The sequence below is a fragment of the Neovison vison genome, chromosome 12 (assembly GCF_020171115.1).
Source record: "Neovison vison isolate M4711 chromosome 12, ASM_NN_V1, whole genome shotgun sequence".
Classification (NCBI taxonomy): Eukaryota; Metazoa; Chordata; class Mammalia; order Carnivora; family Mustelidae; genus Neogale; species Neogale vison.
In genome coordinates this window covers 83,228,957-83,250,564 of record NC_058102.1, presented here as the reverse complement: position 1 = coordinate 83,250,564, position 21,608 = coordinate 83,228,957, and the positions used below count along the sequence as shown (strand labels likewise).

General features: G+C 37.2%; 1 protein-coding gene across 1 annotated transcript in view; it reads left to right on the top strand.

Annotated features, from left to right (window-relative positions):
- SLC38A4 (solute carrier family 38 member 4) overlaps positions 1–21,608 on the top strand; it is a 61,829-nt gene that overhangs the window by 24,349 nt on the left and 15,872 nt on the right. Inside the window, exons 2-6 of the mRNA XM_044228218.1 lie at positions 9,732–9,961; positions 13,616–13,706; positions 14,209–14,324; positions 17,069–17,142; positions 17,612–17,704. Coding sequence (XP_044084153.1) covers positions 9,843–9,961; positions 13,616–13,706; positions 14,209–14,324; positions 17,069–17,142; positions 17,612–17,704 — 493 coding nt within the window. The 5' untranslated portion in view covers positions 9,732–9,842. The remainder of the gene's footprint in view (positions 1–9,731; positions 9,962–13,615; positions 13,707–14,208; positions 14,325–17,068; positions 17,143–17,611; positions 17,705–21,608) is intronic.

Here is a 21,608-nt window from a genome sequence, read left to right as displayed (position 1 = left end):
GTGCTTTAGCCTATCTACAATGTTCACCCAGGTGGACTTTCCCTTTTCTCTCTACCTATTGGGATCTCATGTGAACTTTTAAGTGCCCCCCCAAAGGTCCGTGGGTACCCTCATGCCTTCTTGGATGGCCTCTGCCCCAGGGTACTCTTCATCTTCTGGAGTCCTGGAGAATATTGTACAAATCTGCTGACGTTAACTGTGTTATAGTCTGGGAAGTCAGGTATCCCTTTATGTGGACATATCTTACCCTCTGGGCCTCCTTTCCCCGCCCTCCAACCCATGAATCTGTTCCTGGTGGTACTTATTTGAATTCCTCATATGGAGGATCAGTTACAGTGTTTGTCATCTCCCTGTTCAGACTGGCTTCAATATTCACTACCTACATATTTTTCATTTTATTCCTCTTTGTAAGTTGGGACATATTCTGGCTCATCACTTCTTTCTACAGTGGTCCTGGAACCAAATCAGAGACTAAATGAATATGTTGCATTTGCCATGCTTTAAAAATCAAAAGAGCATAGACATATTATCAAGTGTATATGAAATTACATCATGTATGAATTTAAGAAACATGCAGAACATTGAATGATAGTGTTAAATATGTATTTTCCTTATGAATGGAAACTTAAAATGAGCTCTGTCAAGACCAGACTACACATTTTTTCATTAATTAACATTGCTAAACATAACAAAAATCGAGGGATGAAAATAGACAACAAAGTTCCTAAGCTATTTTAATTCAGCTACTTTTGTCAAATTAATTTTCAAGGTATATATTTGATTTTTAAGGGAATATTAGGAAAGTTTGTGATAAGAATTTTGCAATTAGAATAGGTTCAAAGGAAATACAAGATACTTCATAGAAGTCTTTTAAGTGTGCTCTTTATTTTAATCTAATACTATAATTTAGTATACTTGAAGAGGATCTGAATTATAAACGAAATCTAAACTTGAAATTTTAAGAGAGGTAAAACTTGAGGTACTTAGACATTTATCTCTATCCTTTTTTATATGAAGATATCATAGTATGAAATTCACATATTTGAATCCTTTTTTTTTTTTTCAGTTGATCCACTGTGAAATGGAATTTTACTAGAAGAGAGGTATTTAATCTTCTAAGAATCAGTGCAGGTTTTTGCTCATTTCATCTGTTAATTTTGCAAAAAAAAGGAAATCTTAAGTTGGACAGATCACAGTTAAATGATGGAAGTAATTTGAAAAGGAATACTCTTTAAATTTTTCTGAAATTAAAATTAATATATTTGTTAAAATTTTTCTTAGGCCATAACAGTTTTCATCCAATAAAAGACAAATCTACAGAGTAATTTTGAAAAATAAAGAACAAGTTATATAAGCAAATATACCACATATAAGTTAATAGCCCAAATGGGCACATTTGAAAAGAAAATAAGAAATGGGTAACTGGACATTTTACTTAATATTTAATGCCTTGCCTCAGCTTAAGAATTTCTTACTCAAAGAACAATGTTTACTTGCGTTTTTATGGAAATTAGGAGTTGACTCACCTGTTGTAATCCAGCATTTCTTCTGATTGGTCATCAGACTGTTCCCTCATGTCATAAATATTTAAAAGGCAGAGGACCCTTAATTCTGGATTGATTTTTAATCTTTTTCTCACCTCACTTTGGTAAGTGCAACGGATGCATTTTGGTAACAGAATAAATTATATGCCAATACATTTTAACTCCTTCTCTGATGTTGGAAAGCCACGTAGATTTCTTTGAAAGGTGTGAAATGTTCGTTAAGAAATTCTTTAAAAACTCCAAACAGCGTTTTGCTTACTCAGCACCGCGCCTTGGGAATGGTAAGAGTGGCGGACAGAACCGACGATGTTCAGTCTTGCAGTGCCTTGAGGGGTTGGTGCCATTTGTGTCTGTCATCCTGTAAAATTTCCTCTGAATAAGCCAGCAATTCAAAGAAAAATAACTCTTCTCCTCTATAATTAATATTTTCTATGTATTCTTATTATAATTTCATTAAACAATTTGACTCCCTAACTATCATTGTTACTGTATTATTATACTTTGCCTTCGGTTCATAAATCTAGAAATGTTAATTTTCTAAAAGTTTTATCAACCAACCTGTAACATCTTAATACAGAAGGATACCAATCAAGATTTAAACTTTCAGTAAGTGAGTATTTTGCTGTATAAAAGCCAAAATTCTAAAAACAAATAGAAATTGGTGTAACCGATGTTTAATCCACATGTACAACAGTAAACTGAGTTAGCTTCTCTTTTTTTGTTTTTTGAAGAGCTGACGCAAGTTGGACAGAGGGAGGTGTTGGGGCGAGGTGGTGGTGGTGTGATTGGCTTGTCTCATTCACGCCCACTGGTCTTTAAATCATTGTCTAGATTCCCAAAGGTTCATATAAGTCTACACTGTTACAGTGGTCTGCCATTCCAAACAATTCCAGAAAGATTGCACAGGACTGGATAAATAATTAAGGTAAAGCTCTTTTTACATGAATAGTTACAGAGTTAAAATGATGCTTCTTTCTTCTTTTTATGGTGTAGAGTATTTATTTTTTACAGGTTAAATATTTGCATTTTTTCTCATTTTAAAGAAAGGTAACTTCAGCATAATGTCAGACATTGAAATTATTTACCTAGGTCTTAATTGCAGCTTTCTTTTGCAGATAATTTTAGGTTTGGGCATAAAATTAGGACAGTGGATAATAGAAAAGGAAAATATAGCAAAAAAAAAAAAAGGTAGATAACAAGTATTTAGTTATTTACATCTCCTGGTTAATCATTGAATAAAGAGTGGACATAATTTGTCTTAAAAAATATGGAAGGTGGGGTGCCTGGGTGGCTCAGTGGGTTAAAGCCTCTGCCTTCGGCTCAGGTCGTGATCCCAGGGTCCTGGGATCGAGCCCCATGTCGGGCTCTCTGCTCTGCTGGGAGCCTGCTTCCTCCTCTCTCTCTGCCTGCCTCTCTGCCTACTTGTGATTTCTCTCTGTCAAATAAATAAAATCTTTTTAAAAAAATATGGAAGGTTTTGGAAGTACATTCTCAATACTACAACATTAAAGAATTTTTTAATCTTGAAAACAAAAACACCCACAAAAACTAACCAAAGGAGGAATATCCCATGACTACAGCAGATATGAATGGCTAAGAGATTGGGCTGCACTATTATCAAATGAAAAAGAAAAAAGAGTTGTGACTTGCCTTTTTATCTTATATGTCCCTTTTAATGAAGGAGTATTTTTAGAGTAAACTTACTAGAAGAAACTAGGAAATTGAAGAGAATAAAAACATAGCTTTAGATTTGGAAGGGTTAAAATCAGTTATCTAAAAATAGAGCTGTACTCCTCAAATTTATCAATTAGATGGAGGAGAATTCTTGGTGGATTTGAGTATACCCATGTTTTGGGTATCTTACAGAGCGTATAGTTACGGTTTAACTAAATGCCCAGCTGATAGCAAAGAGTCCTTCCTGACTCAGTGAAAAAAATATTTAGACAGAGGATATATCTCACAGTCATGGACAGTTGGCTGAAAGTTTGATTTTTGACACACTAAAGAAATGTAGGTGTGTTTTCTAGAAAAGACTACTGTATAGTCTACAGGCCAAGATCCTCCAGTTCTTCAGATTTATATTTAGGTAATGTTTTAGGGTTTTCTTGAACATCTTCATTTTCCTACTCTTAAGAAGTATGTCAGCAAGATTCAAGCACTGAGAAGTATAGTTTTATGGACTAAACTTTCGAGTTTTCTATAACTGTTATACTGGATGCTTTGTAGGTTACTAAAGTTCTTATTTTTAATACATGAGTTACTTTAGAGAAAATAAAATGATTTATTTAAAAAAAAAAGTACCTCTTGAGGTGGCCCCATATCTATTATACAGAATGTAGACATTTTAGAATTTACCTCATCCACAATTCAGGTTCTTAAATGCCATGCTTTAATACATGAAGCATGAAGAGTTCACTGTGATAATATCATACATGGTATATATATTTCTGCATTTCTAGAAACTACTGATTGGGAAGATAGGAACTGAAATTTATGCACAAATTTAAGATATTTCTTATTGTTTAAGATGACTAGAGAATCTAGGTTGCTTTCTAAAAACAGAGCTAGAAATATTATTTTGCTTATATTTTATTTTAGCCTTTATATTATATTATCTTTTAGCCTTTATACCTTTATACCTCATCCAATGGCTGCTGGAACTCATATTAGCAAGCATTTAATATTCTTAGCAAAAGGAAAAGTTCTCAACATAGGGTTATTTCTTTTAACTCTTCTGGTTCTCCCTACGTATTATTTCTAAGCTATGTCTAAGTAGAGGAAAGGAATGGAAATGCTAGAAGAGGAGCCCCAGCAATAGGAAGTAGTCAAGTAAATACAGTTTTGCTATCATTAGCAGTTTCTTTTCTAAGCTGTATCTCAGACTGAATGATACTGAATGTTTTTTATGGACATTTCTGGAAGCTAACTTCTGTGAAAAATCATGCCACAAACTAACAAGACATCTGACTCTCGATATTCAACTAGAATGGCATTGTTGGGGAAAATGTTCAAAAGAATTTAATATAAAAGTGATAATAGATTGACTTCATCGTTAAAGCTGTATTCATTTACCTAAGGTACATTTAGAATGTGGATTTAAGTCAGTTCCTTGGATGCCAAAGATCATTTAGCTTTTAGAGTTGTATGACCAGCTACTTCCCACTTGCTCAACCAGAAGGTAAGTGACATGGGAGGCAATCTGCTAACTAAGGCTAGATTTCAGAGTAGATTCATCAGAAATAGGTAGGCATGAAAGACGAGACAGACTGGGATGGTGGGAAATGCCCTGCCAATGTCAGCTTTCTCTTCACATTCGCTTATCAGGTAAAATAAATGTTTGCAGTCACTAGGGAAGGTCATAACTTTTGCCTCTTGACTCAAGGACAGCTTTGTTTTCCAGATTTGAGGTCTTTCTTTGAAGTTGAACTACCTAAGTAAAATAGAAGTCTGTTTTGCTGAGAATCTCCCATGCTATGTTTCTTCGGTACCTATTCAAAGAACAAGACACAATTTTTAATAACGAATTTGGCTACAATTTAGGACATTTAGATAGCTCTCAATAAATATGAAGAAACAAAGCCTTCTGACAGTAAGAGTATTCTAAATACCTCTGTTTCAAATTCTGATTTTTTATTTTCATGAATAAGTGAGTTGAAGCAACAGTGCAGATAACCAGAGCACTGAAGAAGTCTTTGTATCACACAGAAACTTCACTTCATTGAAAAGCTAGACTACAGAAAATTCTGTCCGACCAAATTTGCTTTTTCTTTTAGATAATTTTGAACATTCTTTGTGGAGCATGAATGTGGAACATTCTTTGTTCTTTCTTCTGGTAGCCAGAGGGAAACACTTCCATTTCACTTTGAAATATTAACTTTTTAAGGTATAACAAGAATGCATTCTTGTATCTATAAAGGAGACCATATAGAGATGCGATGGTCTTAGTAGAATATGACACCAGGCATTGTGCCACTGTGCCGGGAACATATAGGATCTACAAACCCAGCACTCTTCCCACCTTCATGAAGCTCTCTGCCTAGTAGAAGAGACAGGTATTTATCAAATAATCACATAATTTAAAACAGAAATGCAAAGTGTGAAAAAGATGTGAAGGAAAGGAGAATATGGTACCAGAGCATATAATGAGGGATCTAGTTTGGTAGGGGGCCTTTCTGACCATTTGGCATTTAAAGATTTTTAGGGTTTTTTTTGTTTTGATTTGTTTGTTTTGTTTTTACTTTGGGAGACACTTGGGCTTAAGAATGTGGAGAAGAACCTTCCAGGCAGAGAGAACAGCCTGTTACAATGTCCCGAGGTGGCAAGGAGAAATGAAAACAGCTCAGGGTATCCAGTGAATGAGGGGAGGTGTGGTTCAATATGGGCCCAAAGAGTTGTGTGTGGGGGTTAAAGTATGTAGAGACAGATAGAACCTTAGAATATACTAGGAACTTGGACTTTTTTCTAAAAAGTGATGAAAAAAATCATTTCAGGGCCTTTAGCAGATAGTCCTTTGGAATAACATTGGTCATGGAGAGAGCAGTGAATGAATTATTTTTAAACATTGAAAGAAAGATTGATAGGACTTGATGACAGATTGGATGTGGGTAGGGAGATTCAGGATCGAGAATGAGAGGTGTCAATATCTATAGCCAGACTTTTCCCATGAGCAATTGGGTTAATGAAGTGTTGTCTACTGAGATGGAGAGCAGTAGAAGAATCTCTGCCTATGAAAATTTTATTCTCTCATAATGTTACATATCCTGTATCACATATTACACATAATATATTTTTTCAATCGAGATGTATGCCAACATCATTCTTCCTAACCTACCCATGCAAAGATTCATTGATTATTCATTAAGTAGTTATTTAGAGAGAAAAAGTAAGTAAAACTGTAAATTATGTTATAATAGAATAGTTTGTTCAAAATCTGTTTTGTTTTGGTTTTTTTTAACCTAATAGTTCATCTGGTGCAGGTATCTTGCCTCTTTTTCTGTTTTAAAAATTTTTATTTTATTTATTTATTATTTATTTATCAGAGAGTGTACGAGCAGGAGGTGGGGCCAGAGGGAGAGGGAGGGAGAGACTCTCAAGCAAACTCTATGCTGAGAACAGAGCCCGACCTGGGGCTTAGTCCCACGATCCTGAGATCATGACCTGAGCTGAAACCGAGAGTGAGATGTTGAACCGACTGAGCCACCTGGTGACCCATGGGATTCTGTCTTACTCATGCTTTCTCTTTCATAGTTTCTGGCTCATACACCATTTTCAATATTTGTTGAATGAATAAATGCCATCTGTAAAATACTTCCACCCTGAAGTATAACCATGTTAATAAATTTTAAAATTATGATATGGTCTGAATGTTTCAAGGTATGTACTTTATGCTGCAGGCAAAAGGTGCAGAATGTCTAGTTGCTCATAATGTTTTAATTCTTTTTCAATTTTGTTTTAACTGTTGTTTCCTTAAAATAGGTCAATAATAGAATCTTCAGAGCTAAAGATATAAGCTATGAAAATGTGTTCCAGCTTTTATGAGAAGATGCCCTTGCCCAGGGCTAAAATTAGGATTGGGGGCCAAGACCTTAAATCACTGTTTCATATTTCATGGGCTATGTCATGTCATAGTCAAAAGAGAATGTAATGTTTTATACCATTATATAAATGCCATGAGAATAAGTCTCACTTTCCTTATTTGGGAAGGGTACCTACGTTGCTTACTTTTTTTTGTGAGTTTTGAGAATTGTAAAGTCCTCTTTTAAAAAAATTATAGATATGTATATAAAATACTATGTATGTTTATATGCAGATAAAGACAGCAATTAAATTCTGATTATTAAAAGAAAGAAGATTTTTTTGGGGGTGTGCTGTGTGGCTCAGTCAGTTAATCATCTGACTTCAGCTCAGGTCTTGATTTTGGTGTTCTGAGACCAGCCCCACATTGGGATCCCCGTTCAGCGTGGAGTCTGCTTCTCCCTCTTCCTCTGCTCCCCCGCCTCCAACTTGTGCTGTCTTTCTTTCTCTCTCTCAAATAAATAAAACTAAATCTTTAAAATACACATATTTTAAAAAGAATGCCCAACTTTACAAAAGGCACTTGGGCCTCCACAGCAGACAAAGAGGGGTTACAAGCAGGAATGGAAGCTCCACTCAAGAAGAAAATACGTGACAGCATTTTTGCTCCCATAGAAACCTGTCCAAGGGGCACCTGGGTGGCTCATTTCTTAAGCATCTGCTTACGGCTCAGGGTTCTGGGATCGAGCCCAACATCGGGCTCCCTGCTCAACAGGAAGCCTGCTTCTCCCTTTCCCACTCGCCCTGCTTGTATTTTGCCTCCCGCTGTCTCTCTCTCTCTCTGCCAAATACATAAATAAAATCTTAAAAAAAAAAAAAAAAAGAAAAGAAAGAAAGAAACCTGTCCAAGAGCACCTGCTGCATCTGGGAGTGGCATTCTCCAGGATGCTCCACACACAGACACTTACAGAGAAGCCACTTCTGGGACCTACAGGAGAGCAACCCATTAATGAAATGGGGCTGTAAGATTGAAGAGAAACCCCGAATACTACCTGTCTCAGTGAACCCCAATACTCTTCATTCATAAAGATGAATAGACAATTTAGGATCACTAAAAATTTATGGAAAACCTGAAAGCAAGAGAAGGACCAAGATGAACAAACAGAATTAATCCCAGAAAAAAGACATAATTTAGGGAACAAAATGGGCTTCTGAAAACTTCCAGTCAATGTCCTTAGAAAGATTTGAGAAAACACTGCCACCATGAAACAAACAAAAAAGGTAGGATGCAAAAAGAAGAAGATGAAGACCAAACTATTACAAATTAAAAACATGATTGTGTAAAATTAGTGGACAGGGTGAAAAATAAAATAGATACAGCTTAAAAGTAAACAGTGTTATACAATGGAATAGTATTTGGCCATAAAAAAGAAGGAAATCTTGTCATTTGCAGCGACATGGATGGAGCTACAAGAGTATTCTGCTAAATGAGATAAGTCAGTCCAAGAAAGACACATATCATATGATTTCATTCATTGTCGGATTTAAAAAAGAAAACAAGAAAAGTGGGATAAAAAGAGCGAGAGGCAAACCAAGAAACAGACTCTCAACTGTAGAGAACAAACTGGTGGTTATGGATGGAAGGCTGGGGAAAATAGGGGATGGGGCTGAAGGAGAACAATTGTCCTGAAGACAATTCTTCTTTCTCACTCTCTCTGATGCTCACCCTGAGTTCTCATGTATGTTCTGTGGCTTTTGTACTTAGGGGTTGTAAACTCAGCAGGCAAGTGTGAGCTGCCTGCTACAGATGTGCTGCCCAGGTGCCAGATTGCAGAGGTGGGCTCCTCGCTAAGCGGGGTATCTGCCCCTCCCTCTGTCCCTCCCCCTACTTGCACTCTTTCTCCTTCACTCTCGGTGCATGCTCTCTCTCTCTCTTGCAAAAATAAATAAATAAAATCTTAATAAAAAAAAAGTTAACTTGTGCTGAGATCCAATGAATTAAAGGCAGAACAGAACTTAAAAGCTGAGTCTCTTTGCTGTTAAAATGCATTTTAATTTTATATGGATGGTGACAGATACTTATTCAGAGATAAACCTATACTTCCTTTTGGTATATTCTTAGCGTTGGCTTCCTGATCCAAGTGCCTGGAAAGCAGCTCCCTTAGTGTTCTTACCCTGTGTTGCATGTTATCAGGCATTCTGGGGATGGGAATTCTCTCATATCCAATTAGCAAATTCAAGCAGTAATTTTCTTATCTTACTGCTTGTAGAGACACTTTTAGAGTCTGCCTTGTCAGGTCTTTGTCAACAATTTACTTTTGTCTTCTTTTCTTTTAGGCAGTTTGCTTGCAAACAGGAAAGCTTCTTAAAGCTGGATACCAGCTCTTACTGTTTTTTCTTCCCATAGTGACTAGCAAAGCACCTGCCATGTTCACCTACACAGGCTCTCTGTAAACATCTGCTGATGTAGCAATTTATTCAATGACTTTCCTTCTTCTTTGATTTTCTGTTTTTATATTCGGTAAAGGAAACTTGCCAGACATAAATTCATAGGACATTTTCAGGAGTGTACTTTCTTTCTATGTTTCTATAGAGATCCTACACAAAGTAGGTGATTCATAGTCATTTATTAATTTAAAGAAAATCATGATTTATATCATGTTCTGCTTGCAGATAAGAGTGTTCTGAACACCAACCTAAAGTGGAGGAGCCTGAGGCTGAAGGTGCAGTGTCCTGTTTACACTGAAGGAGCTGGTGTGTGGACAAGAGACGCTGGCAGCTCAAATGGACCCCATGGAGCTGAGAAATGTCAACACTGAGCCGGAGGACGAGAGCATCAGTGGAGAAAGTGCTCAAGATAGCTACACCGGGATGGGAAATTTAGACAAGGCAGCAATGAGCAGGTATGGGATTAAAAAGGACCAGGTCCCATGGAAAAATGTCAGGCTTACAGATGTGCAAAACAAGATTTTTGTCAGGAGGAACTGGATGCATTACCTAATTGCAAGATAACCATGACATGATGTTCACACATCAACTCTCTGATCCTGAAGTTAATTATTATATCATTACTATATGTCACTCTGATTTAGACTGTATGTGACTAATTTAGAATTGAGGTTACAGTATTCTTGTCCCCACTAATATAGAACATTTGAAGTTATCTTAACCTATCACTCCTTTCACCTTTTGGACTATGGTCCTCTCCTTTGACTGCCTCCTCAGTGTTGCGGCATCTCCAGAATTCTGTAGGGAGTCTTTGGTCACTAAAATGGATCTGTGGCCAAGTTCATTGACAACTCTCCATGGTTCCACTCACTGAGTGTGCGCCATGTCTTCAGCCTGATAGACTTCTCAACTTCATTTCAGGTCACTCTACCCAACTGTCTACCACATATCTCTGCAGGGTGTCTTGTGTGTCTGAATTGCCTCATTTATAAAGTCAGACTTGTGATGTCTAATATTGAACTTCTATATTTCTTTTCAAAATCCTCCTCCTCCAGTAATTGTCATTATGATAAAAGTCGCCACTGTCCTATACAACTCAGTCAGTAGACCCTGACTATCAATCTCAAATCACCCCTTCCCCCAACCACACATCCAGTGTGTTTGATTATATCTGGTTGGTTCTATCTCAAATCCACCCTTTTCTCTGTACCCATTCTGCTGCCATCTAACTCTAGGATCGCATCATCTGTCACCTATAAAACTTCTCTTTTGTCTCCCTCTTTTACATTTTGTTCACCTTCAACTGCTCTTCACATCCCTGCAAAAGTAATCTTTTACAATTGCAAAGTGACTTGGGTTCCATCCCTTAGTAAGGACTCCCCATTAGCTATAAGACAAAGATTGGGCCCTACATTGCTTGGCATGTAAGGCTCTTCATGACCTATCCCTGACCTGGCTCTCCTGTCCATCTCTTGCTCTGCTCCCTTTTTGTAGGAAAGCCTTGTTGGGCCACTCCCAGCTTCCTGCACCTTCACTCATCCTGCTCCATCTGTCTGGAATGCCATCTTTTTGTGTCACCCACACACCTTCCCCTTTGTCTGTTGATACCATTCATCCTCCAAGATATAGTCCAAAAGTGGAACTCCTATAGAGCCTTCCCTCAGGTGGAAGTGACCACATCCTCCCTTGTGTGCCCTCTCTCCATCATTCCACGACAACAGGCTACTGGCTTCTGTGGACCCAGCACATAACATACTGCCTGGAACATAGTAGGTGCACAACAGCCATTTGATAAAGGAAATTCATTTCTCACAAAATGGCATATAACACAAAAGATGCATGACTTCAGATATTTAAAAGGAAATGTTTGACCAGCTCAAGGCCTGAAGTAGAGAATATGATCCTCAAACAAGGACATCTCATTTCATTTCACAACATTCAGGAAAGACCATCAGGAGGAAGCCCTGTTCTTCCTCCGTGGAGCCATACAGTTGGTTTGTAAGCCGATGGACTAGAGAGATGATGGAGAAGTAACTCGTGGCATTTTCTCGGTGAGCCACTCTTGAAAAGTTACAGGGTGGCAGAACTCAGGGCTTTGGGATCTGCAGAGTCGTTGCCTGAGTTGCAAGAAGATATTTATCTTCTCATGAGCTTCAGTGAAAAATGCAGAACCTACTTGCCAATGGACCAACTCTGGGGGCTCTTGTTCCGAAGGAGGCCCAGAGATATGAACCCTGCAAAGGTGACCGAGCAGAGGGGGCATCATCCTGAGAACAGTCCTATAAGAGCCACTCAATTTTGGTCCTCTAAAAGCCACAGTGGAAAGATGGGAATGCTTTTGTTAAGCTTCGTACAATGTGTTCTGGACTACTTACAGTGACTTAGCTTTTACTCCTGACTCAGACCAAGGTCATCATTTTGCAATTTTATAATCACTTTAAGAAGATGGGTTTTGCTTATGTTTGGTTGGGATTGATCCCTTCAATGTAAATTGTTGGGAAATTGAACATAATTCATTTATTTGGAATCATTAGACTTATGTTCTCAATACATACTGGATTCGGTATCAAAACATTTAAGACATTCAAAACATTTCTCATATATTTTATCCAATCTTGTCATGTTTTATGATTGTAATTCATCTCATGCCAAAATAAAAACATGTGAATGCCTCGAGAAAGAGAAATCTATTTACTTCCACACTTTAAATTTTAAAAACTACTCACAGACTAAAGGATTCTAATTTATTGACTGAGGTAAAAAAAAAAAAAAAAATAGAATGTTGGCATTCCAGAGTTTAAATCCAGGTGACACTTTTGCTTTCTAATCCTTAGGCCTGTTCTAGGCTCCATTTCATCTTACATTATCTGTTTCCAAATACGAACATTATGTACCAATCTCCACATAGCAAGTCTATTAACTACAGATTATTAGAATAAAGCACAAAAAGGGAACAGGGAGTAAGGGGGTTCATGCTGGGATGGAAAAAAAACACCAACAGACATTATGCTTCCTAAGAGAAAGAGGAGAATGCTGGGAGATGTTCCTAATTTACACCCAGTGAATATCTAGAAAAGCACATCAAACTTAGGAACTTTGTCTGCTGGTTCTACCTGTACTTGACATTTCTTCTCCTTTACTCTCCCAAAGTAACCCTGTTATCTCTCTTTCTCACAAGATATTTTCAGGATTAGCTTCTGTTATAAAGGGTAATTTGTACAAATCTCCTATAATTACTAGTCAATCCTTTTGGACACGTGGTTGGACTAGATTTGTCTCCTCAAATCCCCGGCAAATAATCCCAGGATCTGTACAGGACAGCTGTATGTGGAGACCAGCCTCTGCCCAGGTAGACCACAATCACAGTTTTCGTAAATGGTGACGGTGGAAAGCCCTGCTTCCTTCCAAGTATATCTTCAGAGTCATGAAAAACTGTGCACTCACACACAAAAACAACCAAACACAACACAGAGCTAACAGTGAACTACATTCTGCAAGGAATATGTGACTACACAGGTGGAGCCAAGAAAAGAGGAAAACACTAGTTATGGAGTCTTGCCTGGGACTGCAAGGTGCCATGGAAGACCCTAGACTTGGAGCTTGGTGGTTGTGGGCACGTTATTTCCATTTTCTGAGGCAGGGTCACCTCTTCTGTAGAGCAGGGACATGAAAGTTCCTCTCATAGAGATATTTGAACATTCAATGAGATGAGGATTCTATGCCTTAATATTTATTGAATTAATATAATCATCTGATTTTGGTGTAGTAGTAGTGGAGAAAATGCAGTCACTGCTCTGTACTTTCTCTTTGGGAGGGCTCAAAATGAAAACAAAATTAGCTGTAACTATTCTTTTTTTTTTTTTTTTTTTCACAGTTCATGTGGGAAGAAAAAATTTATTTTAAAAAATTATTTTCTTCCTTCATAACTTCTCTCCTTCCCAAATCTATTCAGGAAAGGAGCCCAGCTCCTTTCTGCAAAGAAAAGAAAAATTTTAAGTGCTTTGTTTTTCCTCCCAGATTCAGTGACTTAGATCACCGGTAACATAACTATAATTCAGAGCATTTACTTAGATGTTTTTCCTTCATTTTCTTTTTTTATGTGCATCCAGTCAATTTACTAATGAAGATGCTGAAAGTCAGAAATTCCTGACGAATGGATTTTTAGGGGAAAAGAAGCTGGCCAATTATGATGATGAACATGTAAGTGAATCTCTGCTTTGGGGCAGTAAACAGGACTCCAGGGTGCCTGATCTACCTAGGTCTCTGTGGGAAAACAATGTGACTGAAATTTTCCAAGCCTTGATCAGCACATTCTCTGTTTATTCAGGCCCTTACTGGAATAAGGACTTGTTTTTCCTGTTCACCATATGGCTACATAAATCATTTATGAAATTCATTTGTTTTTTGGAGAAATCATTCTAACCCAAATGTAATCTGCAATCAGACATGCTTTCCCTTCTTTACGTTACTCAACCGGTATTTTCTATTATTTTCCCCCAAGACCCCTGCTGAAACCAAGCATTCCTTTGAAAATTATGTGCTTTTATGGAAGCAAAAGCTTTTATTCACTGTGATTTTTATCTTAGTCTTCATTTTTAAACCATAAGCTCCTCCAGTAAAAATAATGTGAGAATAAGAATAATTTGAAAAGGGTTCATCCTTTGGCAAATATTTGCTTAAAATACATGCTTTCTTCTTGAAGCATCCTGGAACCACCTCCTTTGGAATGTCTTCATTCAACCTGAGTAATGCCATCATGGGCAGTGGAATCTTGGGCCTGTCCTATGCCATGGCCAACACGGGGATCATACTTTTTATGTAAGTATATCTGGTTCAAAGCCCATGTATGCCTAGTGTTTTTTTAATTAATGATCTCAAGTTTGATCTTTGTAAACAGGACTGATCTGAGAAAGTATTAACATATTCTCTGGCTTCTAGATAAAACAACCTGAGGACTAATCAGAGCAGACTAATCATGGTGCTTGTTCAACCAGCTGCCCCTAAACACCTCGTAGAAAATATATGTGCTCAACCACCCGAAGTACTGGAGCAGCCCTACCAGTTCAAAGGAAACATTTTACGAAGTGATTCTCTGTAAAAAGACCTTTCCCAGAAGCAGATACAACTATATCACACTGTGAGGGAAAAGATCCCATCCCAAACCAGGCTTACAGAGTCCTGCATGCCCTAGTCCCATCTTGTGCCCCATATCCTACACCCCCTAGATGCCTGATACAATGAGCACACTGGCTTTCTCTCCATCCCAGAAGGTTCCATATTCCCCTCTCACCACAGGCCCTTTGCACATGGTCTTAGAATTCTTTTTCCTTTCTTCTTCATCTAGTTGACTTCTCATAGCACAGCTCACCCTCACCCAAGTTATGCTACTATTGACCTCCATGACTGGGACAAATACTCATTATACACACCCCACAACTTTAATTCTTTAGTCCAGTTGTTTGATTTATTGGTTAGTATCTCTCTCCCTTGCTAGACTATAATCTCCAGGGCATTGAGCCCCCGTCTGTTTTCACTCACCACATGTCTGTATCCCCGAGACTAGTACAGTGCTTGGGACAGAAATATTTACAGACAGGCCCGAGTTTATTCCTAAACCTAGGTACTTGGTCAAATGCTGCCTAAGGGCAGCAGCATCACAACCTGGGCGATGGATACCACATTGTCTGTGACAAATAGCCACAGATGTTCATGTGCATTACATACAGCCTGGTATTTTCTAAGACACAGTTGGCAGCCATGGAATTCTTCACAGGAATATAGTCTAATATTAGGCAACTGTGTGAATGCAGATCACCATCCCTAATGCAATGTTAGAGCGTTAAATAGCTGTCTAAGAATGCAATGCTTATGTTATAAATATATGCCATTTATGTTTTGAGCATCACTTATGATTAGATAATCACACAGCTATTTGAGGACTAAGGATCAGGCAGAACTATAAATATTTATACTGTGTTACTGCTCTGATCTGTTTTGGGTATAATATTTTTTAGCTGGATGGATTTTCATATCAATGTCACTTTTGAAACAAAGTCATTTTTTTTAATCCTCTGATTCTTAATGGCTTAGAGATGTATTCATACACACAATTGTATACTTTTGTCATAGGCCCTATCTTTAAGACAGACTGCCTTCTCTTTATTCATTATACATACCATTACAATTAGGCAGTTATCATCGATGACTGAGGAATAGAAAGAAGAGACTCTTCTGCTGACCCTAGGCCTAGGGCCACAAGATGATTTTCATGGGAGGACAATATTCCACTTTTAAAACCGAGGCCCGCATTTCAGGCCTAAACATTTAACAGATTATACTGTCCAGAGCAATTACGTTGTTGGATATTGGAAGGTGTATATCCAAGGAGCACAGATTGAATTTTGTTATCCCCCTTAATTCACAGCAAGTGACACAGGATTTCATTGGTTTTACTTTTAGTATTCCCTGCCAAAGGAAGTATGGTTTTAGAACACAGGGAATGCTCATTATTTTTCCAGGAAACAAAATTCTGTAATCCAAATCTCATCTTAGGTGAGTTCACAGGTGTATGGAAACTTACATAAGTAAGTCATGATTAGACAGTTCTGATAAATGTATTTTGTGGAAAATAAGAGCACAAGATAGCTAGTGTAGTTTTAAAAATGTATAACTCATGGCCAAATGTACATTTGCAACATTGACTTCATCAGGAATTACCAAAGAATTAGATCAATTGTGGGGAAAATGTTTAATGTGTTCTGGTCATGTAAAACAAAGAATAAGGGGTTTATTGGTTTGGGGTTTTTTTTTTTTATGATGTCAGGTAATTTTAGTATTATTCTTTTATTTATTACATAGATGCTTTTATCTATGCTCTTGTTTTTGCTTTCCAATTCTTGTTTTTGGAGAAACAATGATCACTATATGCATAAGGAATTCATACATGCCTGTGAACATGCAGAGGGTCCTGACCCAGAAATGATTCTTTCTGACCACAACACAAAAAGACATTTTTCTTAGCCCTATCCTTCCTTTTCTCTGTTTGCTCTGTTATATAGGCAACTGCCTGACCTCTGGCTCACACAGAATCTTATTGTCTCATGTGCAGGATCAGTAGTGATGCAGGTTAGACTCTGTGTGCTCTGGCTTTTGTATTTCTAGATTTTACATTAAAGGTTAGCCAGCTTGTCAAGTAGCCCTTCAATTATAAATGTTGCTGAGAATAGCACACAAATACGATGGACATATATTCATAAGCTGAACATGTAGATAGAGTATTTGCTAATTCTCCTATACATTTAGCTTCTGAGTATGAACCAGATTCTACTAGTGGGTAACACTAAAAAAAAAAAAAAAAAAAAAAAAAAAAAGCGAAGAACTTCCGGTGGTATGTTTTTAGTACATAAAATAGAGTGACTTCCAAAGAATTTCTCAGCTTCCCCCAAATCCACATACTTTGGAAAGTTAATGGCTGAAAGGACCAGTGTGATAATTTATGATAATATCTAACATGAGTGTGTCTTATTTATTATAGAAATTTACTGTCTACTCTCCCTTTCCAGAATCATGCTGCTTGCTGTAGCAATATTATCACTCTACTCAGTTCACCTTTTATTAAAGACTGCCAAGGAAGGAGGTAAGCTACCCCTCAAGTCCAAGATGTTCTACTTTGAACCTTGTTGAAGGCTAATTCAGTCTATTGCTCTCTAACTACAGGAGGATTTTAGTCAATTTCACATTTCATTTTCTTCTGACCCCAATGACATGGCTTCTCAATGTTTTTAGTAATTTGGGGCAGCTAAGAGAAGTGAAAGGCAACTGGCTCAGGTTCAAGCCAAATAGGAAAAAGGAGTCTTGATGGATGACAGAAATAACAGTTCTGACTCACTGCACAGAGCTAAGATGAATGAAGCCATTGCTTCTCGTCTGCAGAACATTTAACTTGTTTTGTATTGGCTTCTAAGATTGCATATTTGGGGCTTATAATTTCTATGTGGTGTTTATGTACACCTTTGAGACTCTAGTGTACAATTATAGAAATAGTTTAGTCATTAAAACAATACTTTCAAAAGGTTGTTTTTTGTTTCTTTTACTTTTTATTATAGGGTCTTTAATTTACGAAAAACTAGGGGAAAAGGCATTTGGATGGCCTGGAAAAATCGGAGCTTTTGTTTCCATTACAATGCAGAACATTGGAGGTAAGGGCATATAATGTTCGCTACTACTTAACTTTCTGAAGAATGTTCAATAAACCAGAAAACTCTTATAGCAATGAACAAGCACTTTAAATACAGAAAAACAACTGCTTTATATTTCTTAAGTAGATTTGCTGTCCTTTAATTAAAAATAATATCTAAGAAAATATTATATAGGATCCCACTAAATGAATTCTAGAAGTAAAATAGAAAGTAAAAACTTTCTTGATTTCAAAGGCTATTATGGCTTTTATTTAAATTTACAAGATTAAAATATTAGTGCTTATTTCTGTCATTGCCAGAACAGTTGATATTTCATACATATGAGTGAGTCTATTTCATAAACCTGAAAATTAAGTATCTGAGAGGCATAGCCAAATATGAGGGGTCCTTGAGGAAGCCTGCACAGAGCCAGACTATTGGAGTGTGTCCTGAGAAGTTGTGCAAAAGGAAAAATCTGGCTAGGTAGACATCAGGAGCATTCTATTAAAACCACAAATTCCTTGGTTCTACAAATTCTTATAATACCAGAGTAGAACCTAGGAATATGTATTTTTAATAGTGTTCCAGGGCATATGTTTTCCCATCAGCTTCACCAGCCCTATGAAGTCTTTGACCCTCAGAAGGCAGCCAGACCCTTGATTTCTATGTCCCACTACCTACGTCCTCTTAGATGACCTGGAATCTATCATCACACAGTGCTGCTAACTTCCTCACTTCCTCTCCAGTCCCCAAACCTGCCATTTTATTCTTTTCTTCTTTCTTTCCTCAATGAACAATACCAGCAGCATCCAATTTCTTGAGCCAAACATCATAGGTGTCATCCTATAACCTCTCCCTCCCTCCTTAACCCTGAACGTCCAATCAGATACCAGCTCCTGTCCATTCTGGTTTTTTACCTGCCTTGAGATGTTCTCTCCTTCCAGCTCTCCATCACAGTTCAGGTGGGCACTGTTTCTGCTCAGACTCTTGCAGTAGCCTTCTAACTGGGTTTCCTACCTTGAGTTTCTCCTGTTCCTATCTCCGATTTATCTTCCAAGTTCACTTTCTCAGATGCAAATCTAGTCTTGCTTCTCACATGCATAAAATTCTTCAGCATGACCTTGTTATTTTCAGGATAAAACTTAAACTCCTTGGCCCACCATAAGGGTCTTCATCTTTCTTCTGCCTACCTTTTGGATACCTTTCCTACCACCCCCATACCTACCTAGCTAGCTAGCTATCTTCTTCTTTTTTTTTTTTCTAGCTATCTTCTATATGTCCTGTCATACCATAACAAACATATTCAGTTCCCCTACTCTTGGAGTCCGCCAGCCCAAATCCCCCCCACCCAACACACACACAAATTTTCTTTCTGTTTGCTCCCATGACCCATTGCTTCTCTAGACTAGTACATATTAGTCCCTCTGGATTCCCTTGGCCCTGTTTGTATGTATCAGACATGACGCTGATTTTTAAAAATATTTTAAAGCACTTGAGTAGAGAATAGACTTTGGGAGTCTGGTGCACCTAAATTTGAGTCTGTTTTTGTCACTGTCTGTGACTTTACTTGTCTAATTTTTTCATCTATGAAAATGAGAGTAATATTTCATCTCACAGGGTCATTGTGAGGGTGAAATCAGATAACATATGGCCCATAATAAGGGTTCAGTACACCCTTTCCTCCCTCGTTCTCGGATTTGATATCTCTGGAGCCTTCCTGAATATTTTTTAAATGGGCATTTTTATGATTATAAGACAAATATATGCTAATTGTGAAAAACTAAAACATTACATAAATATATTAATTATAAAGAAATGTTTATATAACTCACTCTTAGAAATAACTACTCCAAGGTTTTCCTCTATGCAAAATTTAATAAATATATTGTTACTGATAAAATTAAATCATCTTATAATACTGATTTGAAGCTTCATTTTTTTACTTGACAATATGCCTTGAATGTATTTGCATATTATTCTTTTAAATGGCTTTTGAATTTTCCATTGTGCAAATGTACCATAATGGGCTTACTGAATCCCTTATTGATGTTGGATTGTTTCCAATTTTTTACTCTGACAAATAATTGCTGCAATAAATAAATTTGCACAGAGATCTTGCAAGGAAGTGACCCTTCTTAAATAAAATCATTGGAGTTATCTAGGATTTCTGGAATAAGGCAATTCTCTTAACAAGTTTTATCCAACTAAACCTGCTCCTACTAATGTATGGTTGGTAAGCAGCTAAATAAAGTCCAGGCATTTCTTAATGATTTGTATTTATTTCTCTTCATATCTGTGTATATTGAGACTCTTTTGACAGCAATTCCCTGGATTGTTTTGGGGCCACAAGCCATCCCCCACCAAATAGATTGCTTTACATTTGGTTCAGATTTTCAGCCTTTTCAAGACTTAAAATGTCAGGCATTTCATAAGATCACCTCATAGTTGATCTGGTTTACTTGTTTGGATAACTGAAATAACTGGGCAAGCACATATTTAGCCCTAAACCCAATGAGCTAAGGGGCAACAACACTGTCTTTTGCTCACAGTGTAGCTACCATTATGCTTCTAAACAATGGCATAAACAATAAAATGGTCTCTCAGTCAAGATGCACACCCATGGAGGAAGTGTGGCTTTAAGGGAATAAAACAAAATTTCATCTACCATTCCTGAAAATGCTCTCACTTTGGTTATTCTATGTGATTAGTAGTTATATTAGCCTAAGGGAAATCACTTGTATTTCTGTATTTAGCAACTCCACATTTAGAATGTTTAATTTTCTCAATCCCCTGAAAAATTAACATTTACCACAGATGTTTCAACATTAGCAGAATAATGTTGACATTACCCAGACAGGTCTGGATCATTCTAAATTTTCAAAGACCAAACACATTAACAGTGGTGACATCACTGAAAGTCAGCAATTAACAGCTCTAAAATTGAAGGGTACCTCACTGAGCCAGTTAATCAGAAATATCTCCTCTGTTTGCGCTCTGTAAGATTTAGCTTTAGCCAAGGTCTTTGTAAAGATTAACCAAATAGTATTTACAGAAGACACATCAGGTATTATAAAAATCATTTCATTTCACAATAGAGAAGAAACACTGGCCTGAAGTCAGGATCTTATATTTTGCTTGTGGTCTGTTGTTCTCAATCTGTGAGATCTTGGACATGTCAAGGAAGCTTTCAAACCTTTATATCCTCACCTGTGGGATGAAAATAGCCTACACCTTGTTGTCTTACATGGCTTTTCAGCTGCTCAAATGGAGTAATCTGCAGGACTGACCAATGTAGGAAATCAATATCACCATTATTACTTTTGTTGGAGGTTAAAGAAATCCTTTGAAACTATTAATAGTACAATTTGCAACTTAGAAATCTGCTTTCACATGTCTGTGAGCAAAAATTCACCAGAAAGGTGTAGGATACACTTAAACATTGCAATGCAAAACTCATCAATCTTATTTTTAATTTAAATTAATAAAATGAATTTTATTTTTACTTCATGGGCCTGTGTCAAATTAGCATTATATTTCATGGCATGGATGGACTTGGGAAAGAGATGTTGCCTCAAGCCCTACAACTTTAGGCAACATTATATGTTATGAGTATGTATACATATGCATTTTTCCAGGGAGAGGGTTTATAGATTATACCAACAGATTTTCAGAAGAGTACCTGGTAACACATCATTCATCACATTTATCACATATCCTATCACTTATGTAGATGCTCAAGAACTTTTGACATACTCTTTAATTTCTTATCAGGGAAAGGGAGACTGGGATATAGAGAAAGCAAATCCGTTGACCAAGGTGGGAGAACCTATCATCTCTTACATTCTTTTGTCAATCCAGTCAGCCTCCAGTTGAGATGATCTGTGCTCTGAAGAGTTGAAGAGTTGGGTGCCCCTCAGGAAGGTTA